Source organism: Tupaia chinensis, unplaced genomic scaffold (assembly GCF_000334495.1).
Source record: "Tupaia chinensis unplaced genomic scaffold, TupChi_1.0 Scaffold000165_2, whole genome shotgun sequence".
In the NCBI taxonomy this organism is placed as follows: domain Eukaryota; kingdom Metazoa; phylum Chordata; class Mammalia; order Scandentia; family Tupaiidae; genus Tupaia; species Tupaia belangeri.
This window is the reverse complement of record NW_006159640.1, coordinates 761,370-788,654: the sequence shown is the minus strand read 5'-3', so window position 1 is coordinate 788,654 and position 27,285 is coordinate 761,370. Positions and strand designations below refer to the sequence as shown.

General features: G+C 39.8%; 1 protein-coding gene across 1 annotated transcript in view; it reads left to right on the top strand.

The window, feature by feature from the left end:
• C8A (complement C8 alpha chain) overlaps nucleotides 1-27,285 on the top strand; it is a 62,761-nt gene that overhangs the window by 14,387 nt on the left and 21,089 nt on the right. The window contains exons 3-7 of the mRNA XM_006146099.2: nucleotides 3,360-3,504; nucleotides 4,544-4,691; nucleotides 10,096-10,285; nucleotides 12,611-12,811; nucleotides 13,861-14,101. Coding sequence (XP_006146161.1) covers nucleotides 3,360-3,504; nucleotides 4,544-4,691; nucleotides 10,096-10,285; nucleotides 12,611-12,811; nucleotides 13,861-14,101 — 925 coding nt within the window. The remainder of the gene's footprint in view (nucleotides 1-3,359; nucleotides 3,505-4,543; nucleotides 4,692-10,095; nucleotides 10,286-12,610; nucleotides 12,812-13,860; nucleotides 14,102-27,285) is intronic.

The window sequence follows — 27,285 nt, the reverse complement described above, 5'->3', positions numbered from 1 at the left end:
TTTATGTACCAGGTGTTGTGCTAATGTTTTAAATAAATTGTATTTATTTGGCATTCACAGCCAACTGTAAATGATAGATGTCATCATCCACTTGTTTGGATACCTATGAAGAAAGTGGCAGAGCTTAGATTTATAAGTTGGTCAGTCTGACTTTCAAAGGCCTGAGTTGCAAGCTTTTCCATTCTACTGCCTTCCCTGAATTATACCAAAGAGTAATAAGGGATATTAACAGTTATTTAATTCAATTCATTTTAGAGTAGCCTAATAGCTGGTTATAAGAATGACCATGATGTCGACACTATTATTATCAAGTGTCTACCAGAAACCAGGCAAAATGCTGTTTTTTATTTTTATTTTTTGCATGTTTTATCACTAATCTTCCCAACACTCTCAAATACAGCTTATTTTACAGATGAGAAAACTAAGGGTCAGAGATGTTAGGTAATATACCCAGTGGTGCATATACTGTAAATGGCAGAACTAGAATACTAACCCAGTTTAACATGGGAGATTCGTAATAGTATTTAACCTCAGAAATTTGTGGAGATTGAGATAAGTAATGTAAGGTATCTGACCAATAATAAGCTCTTAATAAATGGTAGCTACCATCATTCCATCATTATAATCATTGTGTTGGTAACTGCTGTTTTAAAAAAATCTGGTGAACTCTTTCTTCTTTCTTTCTTTCTTCTTTCTTTCTTTCTTCTTTCTTTCTTTCTTCTTTCTTTCTTTCTTCTTTCTTTCTTTCTGGTTTTTGTCATAGGGCACGTGTGTGCTTGCCAGAGAGAGAGAGACAATAAAGAAGGAAAGTAAAAAATAATCCCCATCACAATCCTCCCCCACCAGGTAGATGGCCATGCCATAATCATTTCTCCTCCATTCTCCTGGAATTTTGGGCATGCATGCACATGCACCCAGTGTGATTTTCCAAGTCACCAAGTCAAGAACTCGAACCAGCAATAGTTGGTCATATGGGAGTCTGGCACCTTAACCACCATGCCACCTGCTCCACAAATCAGTTGAACTTTTTTAATGAGTGAGAAGGAGAACTGACTATATATTTTCACACCGGTTACTCCTTTATTTATTGCAGTGAGGGGTCAGAGTTAGGTTGGAAATGAAAATATCCTGTGACTTCCAAATTGTCATGAATTATAATCTCTTTCCATGGAGTATACAAGTCTCTTACTGCCATTATTAACTGAAAAGCAGGGATGGCACAGGGACACGTTGGACCTTCACCTCTCCTTGATACTTCCACTCTTTACTAGCGAGAGTTAAGTGGACAGAGATGGGCAGAAGGAGAAATAAGCTGCACTTCCCCACAACTCACTCATTGGAATCATCCAGAAAGACTGCATGGATTAGGATAACACTGGAGAAACTGACACTGTTTACTGGGTACCAACGATATAGAGGCACTGGGCCAAGTGCTTCCTCATACTTTCTCCCTTTAAGGTGAGGTGCCAGCGCACCCATCTGACATACCAGAAAACAGAAGCTCAGGAAAGGTAAATGACTTTGCTCAGGGTCATTTAACAAGTGAATCTAGGATCTAAACTCAAATCACTCTTGTTCTCATACCTATGCTCTTTCAACTGAAGGACACAAGTGAAAAAATCATTAGTATTTATAATTAATGAGGTCATTCAGGGCAACCACCTTATTTTACACATTTGGAAAATGAGGCTCAAAGTATCAGTGCCAGGAACTGATACTAGACACAGCAAATAAATTTGATTCAGGTCAAAACTCACTTCTTGGGACCAGCAGCTGGAGTAATGACTATGTCACTGGATTCCCATGTAGTCGACTGTGGTTTGAGCCCCGGACCCGGTGGCTTAAATTCACACCAGGCATATGTGTGTGCATGCCCGAGATCCCAAAAGGAGAATGAAGAAGGAATTGCAGCGTGCCCTTCCCCCCGGGGGGTGATTTCTTGCTTTCTGTCTCTCTGTCGTCTCTCTCTGTCTTTCTAGTGAGCACACGCACCCTATAGCCAAAACCTCTCCAAAAAACAAAAACAAAAACGAAAACAGAAAACCTCACTTCTCTTGCTGCTCAGATTGCTGCTTTCTTACATACATCCTAACATTCCTAAAGGAAGGGCCTGAACAAGGTAAGAGGCAGCAGAAAATATAGGGCTGTTCATTATCCTACTAGATGCTTTGCATGGATGCTCTCAGTAAAGCAAGTTTTATATCATTATATATTTTATCTTCTCAACAAGATAGACTCTAACCTTCATAAAGGCAGTGATGGGACCTCATATTTCTCTGAACATCCTAGTCTTTGTCCTTCTACGGCATCATCTGACATGGTACACTATACAGAAAGCATTATCATGAAACCTTGGGGCTCCAAGATTGATATGCACTTTAATTCTCCCCTTCCTTCCATACGAACTATTCGTTCAACTGCAGTGAAAATTGGATCCAGAGACTCAGATGGTACCTTCAGAGTTCTGTTTGTCTCTTTTCCTCTGCAATGGGCTCTTTCTACATAATAGTCAAGATAACTACTTGATGTTCCACAATTGGGGGTGGGTGGGTAAGTCTTTTCCAAAAAGGAAATTCTTGGAGAGGATTCTGACTGGTATCGGTTGTCATGTGCTAAACCCTGCAGCAACCACTGCAACTAGGCAGAAGTTGTGCTTTAGCAGGCCCGGCCTGGTTCATACCAACACATTTCTGTGCCTGAGGGCATGAGGTCATTGCCACTTGAATCATGTAACACATATCCCAAGGAAAGAGGGGATGCTATAACTAGAAGAACTGCTGTGAAAGAAAAGCAACACATATCTTCTGAAAGTGTCTCCTGTGAATCTAACAGCACATCAACTCTGCCAAACATATGAAACTAAATCATACACGGCCCTTCCTCTTCCCTCCACTCCCATATGCAGACTGTTCTTGGACTGGTGGGAGAGAGAGACAAACAAGCAGATGTACAAACACAAACCTGTATGTCAAGTGCTAGGAGACAGGAAGCCCATGAATCTCCAGGATATGTGAGAGAAGCTTTCCAGAGGAAGTAAACTATGAATCTTGAAAGATGAATAGGTAGCAACTGGTTAAAGAAGGGGGAGCAAAGGTCCTTCCCAGCAAGTAGGAAGACCTTAGAATATCTTGTCCCAACCGTACATTTGATCATGAAACCCTTAGTCAATATTCCATCTGGTGACTGTGTCACCTCTGGTTGAACACCGCTGTGTATGCACATTCATCTTCTCAAAAGACAGCGGTGTAGGCAGTATTCAGTCATCAGATGGTTATTCCTTATGTTGAGCTTGAAACCTGTCTGTGCAAATCTTGATTGATTGATTGACAAGAATGTGTCTGGTTCAAAATCTGATTTAGTACCGATACCGGAGCCTCTTGCAGCCAAACAAATTTGGGGGAAACATCTGCGGTGGTGATGTCTGGGATGAAGTCAGCTGTTCCAGTCCCACAGCCTGTCTAAAGCAAGCACAGTGTGGACAGGATTTCCAGTGCAAGGAGACAGGTGAGTAGCTTTCCAACAGGACGGCAGCTGTGCCTGTCAAATATAACTTATGAAACCCTTCTCTAGGGGAGCATGTTAAAATGCAGACTCCTGAGTCCTGCCTTGTACTCTGCCAATGTGGGGCTTTGTGATGGGTCTAGGAATCTGTATTTTAAGCCCAGCCAGCAGCCTGTAATTTTTATTTGAGTTTGTAGGAACATCTGTTGATTCATTTAGAAAAGATACAATCCTTTCATTCGTTCACTCATTGAAAAATACTAATTGGGGACATATTATGTGCCAATTTGCTACCTGCTATTAATATAGAAATTTTTAAAAATGGTGTCTCTAACCTTGAGATGCTGCTGGTTTATTTGAGAGAGAGAGACCTAGGAGGGAATCAATGATGATAGAGTGTGGTGGCCCCTGGAATGGGTATATTTCCATGGTGCCTGGGGACTCTCTGGCAGCAGGCCTCAGGTGTGCTTTGGGGAGTTAGGGAGGATTCAAAATAGTACTTGAGCTGAGACTTAGAAAATAAAATAGAGGTTACCAGGAGGAAGAATGTAAAAAAAACAAAGAAAAAAGAAAAAAAGAAAAGAAAAAGAAAGAGAGAAAGAAGAAAGAGAAAGAAAAAAAAGAAAGAAAAAAATGAGGATCTAGGGACTAGAATCAGCCCAGAATATTTGCAGGATGAGGACCTTGAGAAGAGAGGCAGGCAATAGGCTATTGAAGAAACTAGGGTCCAGACTATGGCATTTGGGAGAGGAGGAATGGGGAGGCAGAAGAGGATGCAGAACAGGAGGTGGCATGGACACACTGTAGAAAGATTACTGGGGGTTGCAGTATGGAAGCTGGATCAGACAGGGAGAAATTGGTGCAAGGACTAGGGGGCAGGCTCTGGGAGGGAGTTGATGAGGCTGGAAAAAGGGCAGAGGCAATGAGGAAGAGAGGATGGCACAGATAGGTGGGCTGTCTCAGAGGTGGAGCAGGCCTGGTGACCACAGTGGGTCAGAAGGGAGTAGAATTCAGAAGGCATCCACAGTCTCTCCTCTCACAGGTCGCTGCCTGAAACGCCACCTCGTGTGTAATGGAGACAGGGACTGTCTTGATGGCTCTGATGAGGATGACTGTGAAGATGTCAGGGTGCCTGAGGATGACTGCAACCAGTATGAACCGATTCCAGGATCAGAAAGGGCAGCCTTGGGGTGAGTCCCTGCCTGCGGGCTGCTCAGGTGTGAGGAATGACTTCTCTTCACTCATAACTATTTGTTTTGGGTCAGAAGGAGAACTTACTGGAGTATTCCTCTGTGCATCCCCATTGGATACAGTGTCACTGCATACCAAGGTGGCTTGCCCAGTCCTGCCTGTGCTTCCCCTCAGGGTCTCTGCCTGATGGTCCTCTTTTCCTCTCGTTCCCATTCCATTTACAAAGCTCATTTGAGAATCTCCATCTTCTCAGGAACCTTCCCTGATGTCCTAAAAACATACCTCTTCTCTGACCTGAGTTTTATTTCAAAACCCTGTTCACAGTCTGCACAGTCTGCTTTGCAGTGCAGTTGCTCCTATGACCAAGGCTAACAGTGAGACACCATGTGAAGAAAATGGGCTTTAGGGTGAGGTAAAGAGGGGCTTGCACATGCACTTTGCCATGGCTTACTTAAATCTCCCATGTCACAATTTCTTTTTTTTTTAAAGTTTATTTAGTTCATGCAGAGAGAGAGAGAGAGAGAGAGAGAGAGAGAGAAAGACCCTCTACAGGGTCTTCACACTGCAGTCACACTTGTGTACAGGCACACGTGTGCCCTCTGCTCAGGAGGTCACAGGTTGCAAACTCAGGACCTTTCCCACGGCACCATCACCCGGCCCGGTTGCTTTATTTTTATTTGTTGATATTTTAAGCCAGCCTTGAATCTAACTTCTGTTCATTATGAACCCATTGCTTGGGTTCAGTTCCTTGAATGCATCACACTTTTTCCTTCATAAATCCAATTCCTTCTTTCTAGAATGTCTTCCCCATATTCCTAACCTGGCTAACTCCTTACCTAGTATCATGGACTGAATTGTGCAGCCCTCCTCTCTCTGTCTGTCTGTCTGTCTGTCTGTCTCTGTCTCTCTGTCTCTCTCTCTCTCTCACACACACACACACACACACACAATTCATACATTGAAATCCCAACTTTCTATGTGATTGTTTTCTAGACAGAGACTTTAGGGAGGTAATTAAGGTTCAACAAGAGCACATAAAGAGCCATAGTCCAATAGGATAGGTGTCCTTACCAGAAGAGGAAACACCAGCGCGCTCTCTCCATAAAGAAGAATCCACATGAGGCACAGTGAGAAGGTGGCTGTCTCCAAACCAGGAACTGAGCCCTCAGAAGAAACCAGCTGACGGCAGCTTAATCTTCCACCTGTGACCTCCAGGTCATTTAATCCACTGGTCTGTGGTGTTTTTTTTGTGACTGAGCAGACTAGTCTACCTTCATATCATCCCCTCCAGATAGTTCTCTTGACAGCCACCTCCCCTACTCCTGGTCCTGGCTAGGCTGGTCTAGCCCTATCCCATTGCTCCCAGAGCTGCCCCAGCTAGTATCCCACAGGGCTGGGGGCATCTCTTAGGGTGACCATCTGCTTGACCAGGAGCTCTGGGTCATCTCTGTCTCTCCAATACTCAGCACAGTCCTAGCTCGTAGTGTGACATACTGATATTAGTAGTTTCCTGACTTTATCTTTGCTTTGGGTCTTCTCCCCTAGAATTTGAATAGAAACTCTTTGAAGACAGAAGGTGCTTCTGACTCTCTATTTTTTTATTTTTTTTTTTTAACTTCATCAGCCTCTGGTCAGAGCTTATTCTATAACTTTTCAGTGAGTGTTTATTGGTTGAATTGAAATAAATCAATGTGACTGACTGGATCTTTTCAGAGAAGGAAATGGGTAGATGTAGTGACTAGCCATGTTGCAGTCCACTCAGGAACTGCTGTGGGCTCTACAACATAAAGCTCTCGTTCATTATGGTTTAATTGCTCTGCAATCACAGCCCACTCACAAGTGCATGTGGACACGCACATGTGTGGGAAATTGGGCCAGCAGGTAGCATAGAAGTTAGGGTTGCTGGATCCTACATAGTTGACTGTACAGTTCAAGGCCCAGGCTTACTGGCTTGAAAAACACACAGGGCATGTGTGTGCATGCCCAAAATCTCGAGAGGAGAATGGAGAAGGGATTTGCAGAGTGGTCATTCCTCCTGGGGAGTTATTTCTCACTTCCTCTGTCTGTGTGTCTCTCTCTCTGGCAAGCACATGTGCCCTATAGAAAACTAAGACAAAACCAAAAAGAAAGTAAAGAAAGACGAGGAGAATTATTTCCTTCTAGACCAATAGTATTAGCTTGCTAGGGTTGTTGTAACAAAGTTCCACACACTTGATGGCTTAAACAACAGAAATGAATGTTCTCACAATTCTGGAAGCTGAAAGTCAGAGATCAAGGTGTTGGTGTCAATGGATTGTTTTTTTCTGAGACTTCTCTTCTCAGCTTGTGAATGGCCACCTCCTCCCTGTGTCTTCACATGTTTTCACATGTTTTTCCCTCTGTGTGTGTCAATGTCCTAATTTCTTCTTCCTACAAGGACAGCAGTCACATGGAGAAGGATCTGCTATAATGACCTCATTCCAACTTTATTCCCTCTTTAGGAACTCTGTCTCCAAATACAACCATATTGTGAGATTTGGGGAGGAAAGACTTTGACATATGAATGTTGAGAAGACATAATTCAGTCTAGAGTACCAGTCAAAGAGGATTTATGTTGGTTTTAAGTTATTACAGAATGAATAGAGTAGAAGCATAAGATATTGAGGTGTTCAGATGAAAAACAGTCCCTTTATTATTGACAAAAGATCACATACCACGGTGCCATGACTCTGCTGTAACGTGATTCAGCTAAGAGCATTTCAAACACAGTTCCTAAATAGTGGTTTTTGCCCACACTGGATACTAAAATAGCCCCACCTCTACTCCCAATAGATGACATTTAGATGGCTTTTATATTCCTTTCAAGATCTTAGAAGACTTTTTTCGTATCTTTTTTTTTTTCTAATTTAAGTATTTTCTGGTTTTAATTTTTTATTTATTGTTAAAGAAGTAATACATGTTTGGGATAAAAATTGAGAATCTTCCTTCACTCTCCCCCACCTGCACCCCACCCAATTTCCCTCTCTCTCTTCCTTCCCTAGAGCCATCCCCAGGTAACAGTTTGGTATAAATATTTCCAGATTATGTAAAAAAATCCTTGAATATATACATTGTATGAAAAATATACCTATGTGTATTGTGCATTATAGGCACAGGTATATTTTACATAAACATGATTTTTCTACACATTTGTTATAACCTGCTGTTCTTAATAATAAATCTTGAAGATTTCCCCCCATATATTCTATTTCTTTTTATAAAATCAAATAGTGTTCTATAACAGGGGTCAGCAAACTATATTATGAAAGCCAGATTTAGACAACTCTTATTATAAGTAAAGTTTTATTGGAGCACAACTTTCTACTTCTTATTGAGAGAAAATCAGATTATTTCCCATTTTTTCCTCTATAAATAATGCTGTGTTGAACATCCTTAGACATATAATTGCTGTACACATTGGTGAATACTTCTAATAGAGCAGGTTTCCAAAAAACGTAGAACTTCTCTGACTATGCCTTTTTCATTTTCACTGGGCATTTTGCAACTAGATTTTCCAAATATATATAGACTTTACTTATGCTTAGAGTTTATAGTTCAATCTCAGGGCAATTGACCCTTGATGACTTTGCTTGGTCATTTAGAGAAGCTATATTTATAAGCTAAGGTAAAAAATTCAATGGATAGAAAGATAGAAACTGCAGGTGAAGGAAGAAAATGTAGATTTTACTGTCAAAAGAATCTAGGAAAGACCCATCTGTGACTATAGGCAAGCTCCGTAATTTTTCTGAGCTTTAATTTCAGCATTTGTAAAACTGTCAGAAGGTGGAAAGCTAATGTATGCTGACTTTTTAGTAAAATGTGTATTCAATGTATAACAATTATTATATCACTTTCACTGATAGCAAAAAGGAAGAGAATCAGAAAGTTAATATATATTGAATTTCTACTATACGCCAGGTGTCCTATAACTATCCATCTATTCCTTTGAGGTAGGTTTTAGTCACAATTTATCCCCGTTCCTTTTCTGCCTTTGTGCCTTTTAATGGAGGGAATAAACAATCATAATACATGCTATACAGAGATACTCACTGGATGCTATGGGGACATAACAGAGGGAACGCCTGTCCAGAGCATTCGAAGAAGGTCATAAAGAGGAGGCCATGTCTGAGTTAGGTCTTCAAGGCTCAAAGGAGTTTGCAAGACAGAGGCAAGCAATAATTTCATTAGCCATAACATGAGCCTTGTGTGGTCAGGTCTTTGAACTCTCAGCCAACTTTTATGTTTTGGTTAACTTTTCCTTTTTAGAAAATTAAAGCTGTATTTCACTGGCTTCTCATTATTTTACCTAACTATGATAAAATTACGTATGTCCTAAAACATGGAACCTGGTCAGATAGATTGTTAAAAACTTCAAAATGAATATAGTACGGAAGATATTTCTGGAAGAGGATGGGTCTGGGGAGAGGAATTATCATTTTGCCAAGTGCCTAATATATACTATTGAATTTACTTCTGCCTTACTCAATTTAATACTCTTACTTAGATTATTCCATGAGATGTAGGTAGTATCCAATCGTCTGAAAAGTCATGACGTATTTTTACATAGGAAAAAAAAAATCATGACTTTTCCAATGGCCCAATATTATATTCTTCAAACAAGGACAATGACTTCAGAGAGCCCCCAGAATGTGTCCAGAGTCACATAGCTAGTAAGTGGCAGAGCTGGAGACTAAACAGGAGCTTCCCGGATTTTAAACCCACACCTTCTGGCATCTTGGCTGCCTCAAAGATGATGGCCTTCCTGAGGATTAGGTTCTCAACCTTAACACGATGAGTTCCACACAGTATTTCAAACTTATTTTTTCAGCATTAGAGCCTTTTTTTCTGAAATACCAACAATAACAACGGCCATATTTATTCAGTACTTAATAAACACACTTAGGATTCATTTGTATGTTTTAACTCATATTTAACTCTGTGAGGGTGACAGTATTATTAATTGCTTTCTGTAAATGACTAAGCTGAGGAATAGAGAGGTTAAATGATTGGCCTGAAGTTACATGGCTAGAAGCATCAGAGCTGGGAAACAGGCTCAGATCTCCTGGCTCTAGTACTTGGACTCTAACTGTGCTTAGTCCTCATTCAACATTATTTAGAAGCATCTCCTTGGTGGGAGTGGGTTTTAGATGGTGAATCGAACTGGCTGGATGCTCTGGTTAATGGGAAGCTGGGGGTTCAGGCCCAGCTTAAGTCTCCCAGTATTACCTTAGTTGGTCCTTAAGCTACTTGGAGAAGCCCTAGGGCTCCACAGAACAGTTTGAGAAACCATTGCTTGAACTCCCAGCAACATCTTCCAGGAGATGGAATTTTATGCCATCTTTGCCTTTCTGAAGCTCTTTCCCAGAAGCTGACTTTTCAATTTAGGTTCAATATCCTGACCCAGGAAGAATCTCAGAGTGTGTACGATGCCAAGTATTATGGAGGCCAGTGTGAGACGGTATACAACGGGGAATGGAGGGTGCTCCGATACGACCCCGTCTGTGAACGTCTCTACTATGGAGAGGACGAGAAATACTTTCGGAAACCCTACAACTTCCTGAAGTACCACTTTGAAGTAAGTCTGAATAAGGATGCTCTCAGGCCACTATAGGGTGGGTGGCAGGGTGGGTGGCAGGCCTGTTGGTGGAGATGCCTTGTTCTGGAAGCTTTCATTTTCTGTAAGGCTTGCTGGTGGCTGGAGGCCCCTTTATATCTGCTCCATACCTGCTCAGTGTTGACGTGTACTGAGAAGCAAAGGCAAGGATAGTGAGAGGCATGATGTAAACGTGACCACTCACCTGTTAAATATTGGTGCCATCCCCAAATCATTAAGATAGATTTGGAACCTGTCCTCTGGACTACTAGTCAGGGAACCAAGCTGTGGCTTTGCTAGACTATATCTGCAAGATTCCTTGAGCATCTAACTCACTGCTCCTTACTGGGCCCAGTTTCCTTATACAAAATCTGGAGGATGGGACAGAGCATGGATGAGTGGGTTCTGAGACCTATGCTCCTGCTTAACCAAGTGTAGTATATTGATCATTGTATGTCTTAGTTCTTTTGTACATGAGGGGACTCCAAAATGTTCATAGAAAAATGGAATTAAAGTACAAATTTATTTTGATGCCCCCCAATTGAAATCCATGCATGATTTTTGCATAATATACATTTCCATGAACTTTCTGTATGATTTTATTTAAAGAAAGATTTCTTTCTATCCCTATTTCTAAAATTCTGCAGTCTTCTGGTTACTCAGAGTACTATAAAATTCACAGTCAGTTCCAGATCCTGTACGTGGTCCTTCATTTCTTTATCCCTCATCCTTTGAGAGAGATGTCCATGTAGCAATTATCAGTGGATGCTTACCAAATGTCAGGTCATCTACTCCCATACAAATTCTCCCAATCAATTCTCACAACTTAATGGGGGAGCTATTATCATTGGCCCATTTTAAATAAAAAAAAAATAGAGAAGAGAGACTTACAGAGATAAGGGGTCAGGTCCAAAGTTGTACTGTAGTAGGTGTCAGACAAGATTCAAACACAAAGCTATCTGAACTACGGCCAGGCTATACATCATTTAGTAGATTACGCACTTTATAGCTACAGAAATAGATGGTAGGATCCCAGGTTTCTAAACAATGATCTAATCATGTTCTCTCCTCCCTCAGCTTTCTTAGGGAAAAAGTTCTAACATAGAATAATGCCAGACATATCTGTTTTTAAGAAGTTTTTGCTCCCCCAACCCCATGGCCACCTTTACCCTGTTTCAGGCCTATGTCAACCAAGCTGGATAAACATAGACTGTACCCTTCTTATGATCTCTAGGAAGGTCTAGAGCCTCTGTGTCAGACGAGATAGTCTAGGCTATGCTGTGAGAATGAAGGATTCTCAAATCTGCTGCTGGAAGCAGCAATCCATTACTTACTTCTACTTGTCCATCCTAAGGGAAAAGGAATCTGATCATCGCAGACACTCAGAAACTCAAACTAGTGAACACTCCATTTCAAGATATGCTTTCATGATGGCAGAGCAAACTATTTATAGGCGTATGTGTGTGTGTGTGTGTGTGTGAGTAAGCACAAGCACTATAGCACACATACTCACCAAAGAGAGACAGAGGGAGAGAAAAGAAAAGTGAGATATTCTTTCCCCCGTCACTCCCTCGCCTAGGGATGGCTATGCCCAAATCCCTTCTCCTCCTCCATTCTCTTCTTAGGATTTTGGGCAGGCATGCATACGGGTCTGGTGTGTCTTCCAAACCACTGACTTGAGGACTTAAGTTGTAGAGTTAGCCATGTAGGATCAGTTGACTTATCCATCACACCAATGGCTAGCCCACTCACAGGATCTTAATACTTGCTTCATTGACTTAACTGAAGCACAAGTGAGGCACCATATCTCAGCACGAATTAGTAGAGAAATGCAGATTTATTGCATGCCTGGAATGAAATAACCACCCATTTGTGGTCAACTCTAAACTGTACACTGCCTAGGACTATCATAATCTGTGTAGTTTCATTTGCCTCTTTCCTCCTAGGTCCTTAGCCAGACATGGATTGCTACATTTCACTACTGCATAGGCAAGCAGCCTTCTTTCCAGGAAGGATACACCAGCTACAAAGAAATCCATGCTCAGAACAATACAGCATCTTATCAGAATTGTGTGTGTATGTGCGTGTGTGCAAATAAATGTCTAACCAGTACTGCTAAACCTTAACTGACACTGCTGTATTTTTTTGTATTTTAGTGAGTGTTAAACTGGTTGGTTAGCCTTTTATAAGAATTATTATAATAATCTGAGACTTTAGATATTGTACAAAGCAAAGATTTAAATGTTAAATACGAACTGGAAAATAGCTCTGTGTGCACAAAGTTAACATCTGTATGTTCCTTTTCAGGCCCTGGCAGATAGTGCAATCTCCTCAGAGTTATATGAAAATACAAATGACCTTCTTTCTACAGTGAAAAATGACAAGTTCGTGTCGGCTGGAGTGACTGTTGGTATAGGCATAGCAAAAGTCCCTGTAACAGTGAATGTGGGTCTATCTGGGTCAGAAGGCTCTTCCTTCTTGAATAAGTTAAACAAGTATAACGAGAAGGTATTGAAACATAATGTCTGTGTCTCACAGTATTCCATAATCTACACTGAACACGTATTACCTTAATTGCATTAAAAAGTACAGTAGTAATTGAACCTTAATTTGCTTGTGTAATTGGAAATGTCTGATCAGTGGTAATCGTGTTTGTTTTTCTTATTAAGCTTTTGCACACAGAATCATCACAAAGGGAATAAAACTGAATGATAAGTCTAGAACTCTTATCACTTCACCTGCTCCATCCTTTTTTCATGGTTACCTGGTGCACACAGGGAAGAAAATGGTAATGTGTTAAAGAGAAACAGCCAGGTCCTCTAAATTTATTTGGGAGAATTTAAAACAAGCCTTACTTTTCCAAATAGGGAGGAGAGAGCATGCTCAATAAAATTTTCACTTATTCATCAAATATTCTCTACAAAGTGCCTATTCTCTTGAGGAGTTAAGAAATGCTTCTTTGGGACAGCCCTGTAGCACAGTGGTTAAGTACTTTCCATAGGAAGCTGGAACCCACATGGTTGACTGCAGTTCAAATTTCATCCCCAATGGCTTGAAAAATATGCTGAGCATGTATGCATGCAAGCACAAAACCTGAAAGGATGGAGAAATGGAGAAAAAGAGCTTGTGGCATGACCACCATCCCCCATTGGAGGATTCTCTCTCTCTCTCTCTCTCTCTCTCCTCTCTCTCTTTGGAAAGCAGTAGGAACAGAGGTGAAAGTGTGGGAGAAGTCTGGCACACTAGGTCTAATACATGCTTGAAAAATATACTACTACACTATATGTGCATGTGTTCAATGTTTGGATGTGAACACAAATATAGGGGGACTTCAGAAAGTTTGAGGAAAGTTGGAATTAAGTATGAGTTTATTTTTATCCAAAAAATTTGAATCCATGTATAGTTCTTTTTAATAATAAGCATTTCCCATGAACTTTTGAAGACCCCTATTTGTGTATGTGTGTGTGTGTATTTCCCACAGATATGAAACACTGACATTTTGCCTGATCTCATGTGGAAAATGTATGTTTTCTTTATTCTTTTGCCTCATTTGGCAGAAATACAGCTTCATGAGAGTTTTCACAAAGGTGCAGACTGCTCATTTTAAGATGAGAAGGGACAATATCATGCTTGATGAAGGAATGATGCTGTCATTAATGGAGCTTCCAGAGCAGTATAATTACGGCATGTATGCCAAGTTCATCAATGACTATGGCACCCACTACATCACATCTGGATCCATGGGTGGCACTTATGAATATATCCTGGTGCTTAACAAGGAGAAAATGGAAACAATTGGTAAGTACAGCAGAAGTTTAATGCACACTGTGGTCAACCCTTATGCCAGAAAAAGGTTTTCTAAGCACTAACTGAATGATGGCTGATTTCTTTTAGATCTTTAGTTTTCACGACAACTCTGCAATGTAGCATAAGTCTTACTATTTCTAGAAAATTGAGATCCAGAAGGGTAAAATGACTTGCTAATAAGTATCAAGAGGATTTGATACCAGACTTGTCTAGTCCCCCAAAAACTATATGTTTCTTATTATATCACAGTTACCTCTAAAAAGAAAGAATTTGAGACCAGCAGGTAGTGTAATGACTGTGTTGCTGGACTCCCATGTAGTCGACCATGGTTCATGTCCCAGACCCGGTGGCTTAAAACTCACATCGGGCGCATGTGCATGCGTGCCTAAGATCCCGAGGGGAGAATGGAGGAGAACGGATTGTGGTGTGGCCATTCCCCCTGGGGGGTGATTTCTTGCTTTCTGTCTCTCTGTCTCTCTGTCTGGCAAGTGCACGCGCCCTATAGCAAAAACCTCTAAAAAAATGATTTTGAGGGGATTTTGTTATTTATATAAAAAGACTTGTTATATACATAGACTCTTGGTTAATGGAACTATCACAGAAACAGTCAATGAAGCTAACATCCTAGAGAAATCCCAGATCCCTCCTTTACTCCTGTAGATTTCTAAGACCCTTCAGTTCTCTTTCATCCTTTTCCTCTTTATCTCTGCTCCTATAGTGTTAGGTAGGTCTCTAATCTTTCACTTATTACTTCATGGGCTCCTGAATGGCCCTTCAAATCCATTCTCAGCAATTGCCACTAGATAGTTCTTTCTACTTCACAGCTTATGATATCACTTCCTTATCTAATGTTCTAAATGGATAAGAATAGAGTCTAAATTTCTTAGCATAGCATCAACAATCTTTGATTTCACTGTAATCTACTAGAGCAGTGGTTCTCCAAGTGTGGACCCCAACTGACAGCATAGCATCATCACTGGAGAACTTATTATAAATTGAAATTCTCAAGCCCTCTCCCAAACCTCACTAAATCAAACACTCTGGGAGTGGGTCCAGCAATCCGTATTTTTACAAGCCCTCCAGTTGATTCTAATGCTCACTGTAGTTTGAAAGCCATTTGATTGACCTAGTCAATGAGAAGTGGAAGGGTGAGAGATCTATATAAATTACAAATCCAAGTTAAAATTCCTGATCACACCAGCCCAGACTGACCACACCTGTTTTGGACAGATGAGTATACATTCCACACTGTTTAGTCTTTTAAAAAATAATTTTCAAATGTTAATACTTTTCTTCTCATCTAGATAGCAAGATCTTTGAAAGCAAGTGTCATATACAGCATTTTTTTGTATGTTTAGTGCTTCACACAGGCCTTAATACATAGTGAGTATGCAAAACAAGACAAAGAGCTTGATAGGATACATTAATTCAATTTCCTGGATAGGGTAATTAATTAATTAATCCATATATCTATATCTATCTATTCATTTTTTCTAAAGTATGTATCTATTCTTCTTATATATATAAGTCAACATGCTCTACTGAGCATCCATATGTGTGTGCAAGGGATACAATGGTGAGTAAATCCAAATATAGTTCCTACCCTCTTATAGTACAATATTTTTCAAACTGCAGGTTGCAACGCAATAGTAGTTCTCAAAATCAATGTATGTAGGGGAGGCAACAGGTGGTGTGGTAGTTAAGGTGCTGAATTCGACATAGCTGACTATGAAGATGGGGTGCTGAACCTGGTGGCTTGAGAAACACACTGTGCACGTATGCATGTGTTCCCAAAAATCCCAAGAGGGGAATGGAGGAGAAGGGATTGCAGTACGGCCATTATCCCAGAGGGTGACTTCTCACTTTCCCTTTCTCTCTGACTCTGTTTCTCTCCAGTGAGTTCATGTATCCTATAGAAAAAAATCTACAAAATAAATAAACAAATAAAAGGTATGGATCACAGCAAAACTTGAGCTACCATAACTGAAAATAGAAAATATCATAGTGGGTTATAGGCACTAACGCTAAATTATTGCTCCAAGAAATGCTTCCAGTTAAAGACATGTATGTATGTACTATAGCTTAATACAAAGCAAATAATTTACTATGAGTCAATGTAAAAAAAAAAAGTTTGAGAAACTTTAAGTGGATCTTTTTTAGAACCACTCATAATATAAGAGAAGAAAAATAGTCGACATTTGTTGAGCTCCTACTAGGTTTCAGATGCTGCATATATTCTCATTTAATTTTCTTGACAACTTTTGGAGGTTAGTGTTGCCTAGTTTTAGCCTCATCAGTGATGTGGCAGCTCATCAGAGAGGTTCATTTGTCCAGGTCTACAGGAATCTGATGTCAGAACATGGGATCCATGGTCCTCCACTATGTGGTTCTGATATAGCCTTTCATTTGGATTCTCATCTCGGGTGTTGGATTACCAATTAATTGCCTGGGGTATCTGGTGGCTCCTCCTTTTTATAATCTGTGAGGCAGAAATGGGCTTTCAATGTGGTTAATATTCAAAAGGAGCCCACCGACAAATTGTCCCAGGGATAATTACCTCAGCTCTGTTTATAGAAAACCATATGTCGATAATAGCACAATTTGCTATTTGTGAAGAGCTGATTTTCTATAAATCCAGAAAGTTAGTGTTGCTTTTCTATAAATATGGAAATGTGCTAATCATCACCTCATCTGCTGGAGATGGCTAATAAATCAGAATGTCATTTACATATTAACCTACAAAGAACAAAGATGTCTACCTTCTTTCTCTTTGACAAGTACATAGAGTCACACACACCCTTTCTCCATGTTTGGTATTTGTCTAGTTTTCTCTGTCTCTTCCTTATTTCCTCTCTCTCATTTCCTTTCTTTCTAGCTATCTCCCCTTCCCCATTTTCTGTTTTTGCTCTTTGTCACTATCTTTTTCCCTCTGTGATTCTTTGATCTCTCTGACTTTAATTTATATTGTATTAAGTGCTTGATTTTAAGAGACATCCTGTGTGGTGTACATTCATACTCTCAAAGGGCTGAGCTTGGTATGGAATGATTTAAGTGAACATATTGACTGACTTGCTTTGGGAGAATCTTTTGTCCTTGGGTTTGCCTCAGATCCTCTCTGGGTTCCTCCCAGAGGATGCACAAGGCTGTTTTCTTCTAATATGTCCTTTAGATCAAATGCTTCTCCCCCAAAGACAGCATGAAATCATTTATCAAAAAATCAGGGGAAGTCTTAGATGTTCGAGAGGTGATGTTAGACTTCAATGACATGTTAAAATTTCCTCAAGTGCTGTGACTGACAGCTTTCTACCTTCTGCAAAATTCTGTATGAATTTAGGCTTGAATATCTGGTGTAGATTTTTCCCCCTCTTCCTCCCTTCTTTGGAGCTCTCATTATTTGTATTTGTATCAAGGTATGAAAAAAAGAAGTGTATTCTCCATTCTGTCCTCTCTGGAATCTGGCCCAGTTGCAAAACTACCAACTTACCTTGAGCAGATCAAGTGCTTCAGTGACCCTCCTTTACTTATGTTGCATATTTTCTACCTGTTTTGCACATACCATTTTCTTATCCCTCAATGCTCACTGCCTTGCAGCCTGACAAAGTGCAACTCACTCTTCTGAACCTTGTGTGGGCATTTCCACTTCTGTGATCATCCCTTTTCCCATAGTTTAGTTTGTTCATACATTCATTCATGTTCAGTGAATTTGTATCATGTGTCAGGTGTACTAATCAATACGACTCCTGTTTTTGCAAAGCTTATGAACTACTGGAAGAAGCTAAATAAGCAGCCCAAAACTCAGACGCCATCCTTACTTTCTGCTCTTCCTCCAGAAGTGAGATCTGTCAACTTCACTTCTAATACACAAAAGGCACTTAGTTTCTCCCTATTACTATCTCAACTGGTCCAAACCATCATTGACTCTCACCTGAATACTGCAGGAGTACGATGGTCCTTTCTTTTTGTGTTGTTGTCATCATCATCATTGTTCCTTTAAGACTCTACCATTCCAAGCTGATTTTATTCTAGTCTTTGTATTAGCTGTCCTCTGTCTGGGCTGCCCTTTCTTCTGTTTGCTTAGCAGTATTCTTATCATTCAAATCCCAATTTGAATGTCATCTTTTTTTTTGGAGAGGCTTTTGCTATAGGGTGCGTGTGCTCGCCAGACAGACAGAGAGAGATAGAGAGACAAAAAGCGAGAAATCACCCCCCCAGGGGGATGGCCATGCCACAGTCCCTTCTCCTCTATTCTCCTCTCGGGATCTTGGGCATGCACGCACACGCGCCTGGTGTGAGTTTAAGCCACTGGGTCCGGGACTCGAACCACAGTCACCTATGTGGGAGTCCAGTGACATAGCCATTACGCTAACTGCTGGTCCCAATGCCATCTTTTTGAGAGGCCCTCCCTGATTGTATAGTGAAGTCCCTCTTTGTCTCATTATCTTAATTTTCAGCAATCAGTATTTATCCCGTAGCTACCACACTCACGTATTTGTTTAATGCTAGTCTCCTCTTCCTAGAATGTGCACTCCATAAGAGGAGGGATCTCATCTGTTTTGGTCGTTGCTGCATATTCATTTCCTAGAACAGTACCTGGAGCATAGTAGGGGCTTAATGGCTTATGTTGAGTGAATGAATGAATCAAGCAGTATATAATTACAGATTGTGGTAAGATCATGTAGACAATGAACAGCTTATAGAAATGGGGAATAACTGTAAGGGATGGAGAAACACTCACTTAGCTTAGGGTGAGCATAGGAAAGTCTCCTTAAGGAGGTAAAATTCCACCTGAAATGGGATCCAAAGGATAAGAAGGACATGCCAAAGACAAGGGATAAAATATTCAGCACACAGATACCAGAGACAGCGTGTGTGTGTGTGTGTGTGTGTGTGTGTGTGTGTGTGTGGAGGGGGCTAGGCGGGTAGGAAGTGGCAGAGGGTGAGAAATAGGGGGGGAAACAAGAAATGAAAAATTATTGGTTGACCATAACATGTATGATTAAGCCACTATATATATATATATATATTATATTCTGGATGGGAAATCACATTTTGTATGCTGTGATGATGTTCAGTGAAAAAAGGTAAAATAAATAAATAAAATGTTTTAAAAATTAAAAAAATATTCTGCATACAGTGAACAGTTTTTATTTTTTATTTTTATTTATTTATTTTACTCATTCATCCATTTATTTGTTTTAATTTGACTAGAGAGAGACACACAGAGAGGGAAAGTGGGAATGCAAACCACCCGGTCTGGGACTAGAACTGTCATCAGTCACGTGGGAGCGTCTGGCACCTTAACCACCATGCCACCCATTGGCCCTCTTCTGTGCCCCTTTGGGCCCTCTCTGTAATGTTTTTTGCCAACAGTTTTTATAAAGGCCCTGCATGAGAAAAGAGTGGGGTGTATTTGAGAATGAAAAGAAGGCTTGGGATAAACCCTTGTAGCTAAAGGAAGAAAATCAGGAACTGAGATTAGAAGCTTACAGAGGCCCAGGGGGTCTTGCTGGCCATAGTTAGAAATATGGACCATACCTGCAGAGACATGGGAAACCACTATAGGCTCATCAACAGGGCAGCACCATGGTCTAATCAACATGTCAGCAAATCATTGCATTGCTATGTAGAGCAGAGATTAGAGGGAGCAAAGAAGATTTGGGGAGAATCATTAGGAGGCTCTTGTTGATGTCCAGTAAAAGATAAAAAATGATGATGAAAGAATTGGGACATAATTTGAAAGTATAATTTAAAGAACTTACAGATGGACTGGGTATAGATTGTGAGGTACAAATTACTCTTGTTTTTAAATTATATTTCTACCACACACGTGCATTAGAGTAAGAAGTACATGATGGGTTTGCCTGGGATGCCAGCTTCCTCCTAAAATCACCTCATAGGGATCTAAAAATATGGGACAGATTCTGGAACAAAGAGGGGACTCCAGAATATGCATATTTATAATTATAATTAAATACTTGTCTAGACTTTTACAAACAAATTCTAGGCATATTATTCCCAGGATATTCTTTTGTACCTAGTGCAGGCCTGGACCCATGTGCACTGCACCATGAGTACTCGCTGAGCTTTATCATCCTTGCTTCCTCTACTCTTTCAACTCTTCCATTCATGAGTGACCCCACATTTCATATGGAGTCATTTATTTTTTCCAGAATCCTTGCCTATTTCCAAATGTTTATGGGCATTGCCACCAGGAAGCCTGAACCTCCAGACAATCACATCATGTCTATCTTACCCCAAACACTTTGTGTTCCTCTTCCTAAATTCTTTCTCTATCAGATACACCACCGACCTCCCATTCTATTAGATATGAGCAGTGGAAACATAGTGACTATGTATTATATGCTAAACTCCATATTAAGTGCCTTCGCATCAATCTTCTCATTTAACCTTCACAATGATCCTGTGAAAGTGATTTCTTCACTTTTATGGGTGAAGGAACCAAAGCTAAAGTTTCATATTGTGTGTAAGTGAAAAACATGCAAGATATTTTGCATTAAAATCCAGTATTTTCCTGTTCTTTTCTTTTCATCCCAGTTTCCTCTGAAATGACTTATCACCTGGGAATAATTTTGGCCTCCTTCTTTCTCCCCACACATCTCATTATTCATCTCCTTCAATATCCACAATCTGTCCCTTCCTCTCCACTCCTATTACTAGGCAGACCATGCTGTGCCCTATTTTCTTTGCAGGTTCTTCCAGCCAAGCAGGCATACAAAATGAGAAAAGTATTAGAGCTTACATGGATATTTCATAAATGCCTTTGGAACCAAGTTGTTAGTAGTCTGCTCCAGGCCCCCACAAAGGTAGACAAGTCTTGGCATATTTGTCTCTGCTTCTGTGTCCTTGGCCCCTCAAAATTCAGCCTGAAGTAGAGTGCTTCCTATCAGCTAAAGAACCCAAGGAAATCTCATGAAATACCTCTAGTAGGGATTCTGTAATGGAAACTCTGCATGGATTAGAAAGTTAAACTAATAGACCTCAAGACTAAAGGTCTATGATTCTATAATTTTTAGAATGAACAGGGCTTTGTGAATGCTTCAGTCAATGCTTTCTTGCTCATGAAGGAAACCTTTCTGTGGCCCATCAAGGCCAGCAGGCAGTACTGTCATGGAGAGAATTATTTCCTCTGAGACAGCTTTGCTTGTCATGTAGGCTCTGCCATGTAGAAACTGGCACATCTCTGAGTCCAAGCTATATCCCAGAATCTGTTTTCCCATAACTAATGTAGGGATAATTATAACTGCTTCAAAACACTATTGTGAGAATAACCCAGATAATAGTTATAAAAATGCACTGTGACAAGGTAACAGTGTCCAAACAGTAGGTACAATTATAGATTACAATTTTTGGCCAGATAAGTAGGTATCAAATTCACTTGATTAAGGTCTGTGGAATTAATGCACAGATGACATGGTAGCATGGAGTCCAAGCTTAGGAGTCAGACAGCCTGAGTGAGGGACTTGGTTCTACCATTCAGTAGCTGATGACCTTGACCAAGGTACATAATTTGTCAGAGTCTCAGTTTCTTCAAGACCCAAATAGGTCTGATAACAAAGGCTTATTAGATTGAGAACAACTCCAAGTACATCTTACATGGTAAGTATTTAATAGATATGTTTCCCTTTAATGCAGGATATTAATGCAACATAGCAATTGAAAATAGAGGCTCTGCCACTTACTATGTGATCATGGGCAAGTTATTTAATAATCTTAAGTCTCAAATTCTTCACCTATAAACTGAAGATATTACCACTTACCTTACAGAGTCATTGTAAAGAATAAGTGAACTTATCACAGAAACTATTTAGTGCAGTGCCCAAACTCTAAAACATGCTTAGTCAATTTCAATAGCTAAAATAGGTTCTGAATCCAACTACCTGATTCAAGTCCCATGTTCACCATTTATCAGCCACGTGGCCTGCAGGCAAATTAGTTAACCTCTCTGTGTCTTAGTTTCCTCTTCATCTAAATGAGACAATGACAGTAAATTCTTCCCAGATCTGTTATGAATAGGAAGTGAAGCAATCCTTGTGAACACATGAACCAGTGCCTGCCATATGTTGGGTTATCGGAAAAGTCATGATGCATTTTTCTGTGTTTTCCTATGCAAAAATGCATCATGACTTTTCCAATTACCTGACAGTATACACTTCAGAAACGTTGCCTATTATTGCTGTACTGTGTTGGTGCTGTTACTCCACGTGTTTATTATTCCCAACGTTCTAGTTATTCACTCTGTAATGATAACTGTTCTCTCACGCGTAAAGCAGGGATAACAAGAGACCTATCTCACGGGGTTCTGCAATCGGTCAGCTCTGAAACATTGTTCAAGTGGAAGGGAAATCATTATCATGGTGTCCAGCCCGCAGTGACCAGTGCTTTTGCTGTGGACTTGGAGCCTCAGCAATCATGCCTCCTCCTCTACCTGCCCATTTTTTTGATCAAGGTCATTCATTTCTGTCTCCAAAGCTTCATCCAGCTTTGGAGGGACCACTCTTCCCATTTATCAAGGTCACTTTGAATTTTCATCACTATCTTTCAAAGTGTTAACAACTCAGCCCAAATCAGGGCTTGCTTTCCATCATCCCTGTCCCTGATGGATGCCAGATAACAGTGACCCTGGGAAAGACCCTTCCAGCAAGCATGCAGTACATCTAATCTGTCATTGATCATCCCCTTCCAGTCAGGGTCCTTGGACCAGCCAGCCTACCACCTAACACACCATGTGAAAAAGCCATAGGGACAGAATTAAAAACCTCACTAGAGCCGACATCAGTTATAGCTCTATGTCCTCCTTCCCCCTCCTCCCTGCCTTCCTTTATTCATTCATTCTTTTAGTCTTTCATCCAACAAACAGTGACTAAATGCACATAACTTGGGAAGCACTGTCTAGACACCAAAATGATTAATATATGGTCCCTTTTATCAGGGGGCTCATAGAAAGTAATGGGGGCTCTCTTTGTCATCATCATCTGATTATGGTCATGGATGATTTATTTTGGGGAGAGTCAAATTGGTTACCACTCAAAGCAAACTAACTATTTATTTTTTATTCACTGCACTAGGATTCAACTGAGTTATCTGGTTTTAATAAAATACATTTGCATATAACAACTCCTAATATTTATAAGGTATAGCTCATTCATATCGGTACTCATACTGATCTTCAAAATAGCTTTATGAGGAATTGTATTACTATTTCCCCCAACTTTAGAGAGAGAAAGATGAGATCCAAAGAAATTAAGTAAATGACTCAACATGACTAACTTAGTATTGAACCAAGGTCTTAGATTCTGTGGGTCTTCAAAGTATTTCTCTTTCCCCAATATATTCCGTCATTCTACTACTGTAAATCAGAGACTTAGAAGTCAGCAGTGCTGGTAAGACAGTCAACATTTACTGAGCATCTATTATGGAGCAGACACTGGATTAAGACTATAAATGCACTATCTTATTTAATCCTCAGAAGAGATCTGAGAAGAGGATAGTGTAACTCCAATTCACAAATGAAGAACTGAGGTTTAGACTTGCCCAAAGTCATATAGGTATTACTTGGTAGAGTCAGAGATGTAACTCAAGAAATTTTGATATTAATCAATATGCTCTAGTGTTTCAAGAATGTCTTAACCTAGAGTTTTTCAAACTACAGACCACAGCCCATTAGTAAACTGTAAAATAAGTTTAGTGGATCATAACCAGCATTAAATAAAATGAAACGTAATAGGTTGGAAAATATCAAAGTATATCTCACAAAGCTTAGTTAAATATTGATCATTCCTCTAGTTGCATCATAAAGTAAAATGCCTTTCTTAGTTTTATGGGGGGGGGAGTCAAGAAAGTATTAAAAACACTGCCTTACTCTGTGACCACTGATTATAGATATGTATTTAGCTACTTAAATGAAGGAAAATTCATGAATGGCCATAACAGAGGCACTGGAAAAGTATTAGTAAGGGTTTTCCTGAGAAACAGACCAACAGGATATCTATGTGAATATGTCAGTCTCTCTATCTACATATAAAATACTAGGGATCTTCAAAAAAGTTCATAGAAGCTGTGTCATGAAATAATTACAGACCAATAGGATATCTATGTGAATATGTCAGTCTCTCTCTCTATCTACATATAAAATACTAGGGATCTTCAAAAAAGTTCATGGAAGCTGTGTCACGAAATAATTATGCATGGATTTTAATTTGTTTGGGGCACTAAAATAAACTCATACTCTAATTCCATTTTTTTTTAATGAACTTTTTTTTAAAGAGATTGTTTTTGCTATACGGCTTATGTGTTCACCAGAGAGACAGATACAGAGAGACAGAAAGCAAGAAATCACCCCCCCCCCAGAGGGATGGCCATGCCACAATCCTTTCCCCTCCATTCCCATCCTGGGATTTTGGGCACGCACACACAGGTGCCCAGCTTGTTTCAAGCAACCGGGTCTGGGACTCAAACCATGGTCAACCACATGGGAGCCCAGTACCTTAACTACTACAACTTATGGCCCATTCATGAACTTTTTTATTTTTAAAGAACTATTTAATTTTCTTTATTCATTCATATATTTTAATTTGATCAGAGAGAGACACAAACAGAGAAAGAGAAAGAGAGAAGGAGAGAGAATGTGAGAAAGCAAGCCATCAGGTACAGGACTCGAACCATGGTCAGCCATGCAGGAGTGTCCAGCGCCTTAACCACCATGCTACCTGCTGGTCCCTGCCTTCATGAACTTTTTAAACCACTCTTATATAGGTAATATGAAGGGATTTTTTGAATCATGTAGGGAGTCTGAAAAGTCCCAAGAACTGCAGTCAGAAAGTTGGAGACCACAGAGAGCTGACAGTGTAAGTCCAGTGTCATCTGAAGACTTGAGGACCTAGAGAGCCAGTGATATAATTCAGGTCCAAAGACCAACAGGCTTGAGACCTAGGGAGAGCCAATATTGTAGTATAAGTCCAAAGACAGAAAAAAAAAAAAAAAGGCCAGTGTCCCAGGGTGAAGTCAAGAATACTCTCTTATTCAGGGGAGGGTCAACATTTCTGTTCTACTCAGGCCTTCACCTGACAGGATGGGGTCTACCCACCTTAGGGAGGGCAATCTGCTTTCTTAAACAACAATTTAAATGCTAATGTCATCCCAAAAGTACCTTCACAGAAATACTCAGAATAACATTTGACCAAATATCTGGGCATTCCATGGCCCAATGAACTTGATAAATAAAATTAAACATCACAGGAAGCTGGACCAGTGGGAAATGTAGAGGCAGCGATAGCTTCTAGTTGAGGTGTGAGAAGCCTCAAGTAATCAAACTGTTCCAAAAGTTTATCCCAATGAAAGTGAAAGAACATGAATTTCTGAGTCTAACGCTGGCAGGCAGCTTGCTGAGCCATATGGGCACATTATCTTATTTAAGTCTCTTGGCAACTCTTAGAACTATGTTTTATGCCTGCCCCTATTTTACAAATAAGGAAAACCAGGCACTGAAAGGTAAAATGACAAGGCCAAGGTGAAAAATAACAGAGACACTGGGAAAGTATTGGCCAGGGTTTTACTAATCCTTGCTGGTTAGAGGCAAGGTGAGGCTTGAAACCAGGTTTTCAAATTCCCATTGCAATTCTTCTTACAGTAGACATTTTATATCACTATTTTCCTTTTCAAAAAGCATTAAACTGCTTCTGATAGCTTTGACAGTGGCTAGATTAAATTGTTTTTAATATTTTTTATAAAATTCTATTTAGGTTTCTGTCTATTTAATTTTATTTATTATCATATTTTTTATATTACATTGAACCACATATATCTTTACAGTGTATTACATTTCTTTTTCCACATCATCATCAAATAGCTTCTCATCATTTTTTTCAGATATTGTTATTTATTCTCATTATTTTTATAAACATTCAATCAGTATATATTATTTGGCTTATATAAAGAATTTACTCAACATAAAATACTTCTCAGACCAGTCCAGTTGAGAATACTATATATGTTAGCAAGCCAAAGACCCCTATCATCAACAGGTAATAAACTATTTCTGTGTCCCACTAATGTCATGCCTCCCCGTTTGTCCTCTTGCTATCCTTCTCTATACTTTTCCCTTCTCCCCCTGCCCTGTTCCACATCGTCTTCAGCATCCATAACTATTTTCACTGCTTTTATGACCTCCAATATTTCTATCTCTACCAAAAAGTGTGGATAGTCGGTATATATTATGGAGATACATACAATATCTTTCTTGCATATCCTGGCTTGCTTCACTCAACAATAGATCCTCTATATTTGATCACTTTCTATCAAATGCCAGGGTTTATTTTTGTGTGTGTGGCTAAGTAGTATTCCATAGAGTATATCTGCCACACTTTTTCCATCCACTCATCCATTTGTGGACATTTAGGTTGGTTCCATGACTTAGCGATCATGAATAATGCTGTAATAAACATTGATGTGCAAGTGCTTTTCCAACTTAGTATTCTTCTGTCCTTTGGGTAGATACCCAGAAATTGGATTGCTGGATAAAATGGTAGTTCAATTTGTAGATCTTTGAGGAACCTCCATGTTGTTTTCCACAGCGGCTGAATCAGTTTACATTCCCACCAACCATGTCAGAGAGTTCCCCTTTCACCACATCCCTGCCAACACTCACCACTTTTTGTATTTTTAAACTTTGCCATTTTGATAGGGGTTAGGTGGTTTCTCACTGTGGTTTTATTCTGTATCTCCCTTATGATGAGGAATGTTGAGCACTTCCTCATATGCTTTTTGGCTGTTTCTATGTCTTCTTTAGATTTTTGTTCAGTTCATTTTCCCATTTTTTAATTGGGTTAAATTTTTTTTTTTGAGTAAGCCACTTGAGTTCGCTGTGTATTTTGGTTATCAGTCCCTTGTCTGAATCATATTTGACAAAAATATTCTCCCATCCTGAGGGTTGTTGATTCATACGTGTTACTGTGTCCTTTGCTATGCAGAAACTTCTTCATATATTGTCCCACATGTCAATATTAGGGATTATTGTCTGTGCTTTGGGCATCTTATTTAAGAAGTCTTTGCCTATCCCAATGTTTCCAAGAGTTTTCCCAGTATTTTCCACCAGTAGTTTTATAGTTTGAGGTCTTAGGTTCAGATCTTTGATCCATTTTGAGTTGCTTTTGTCAATA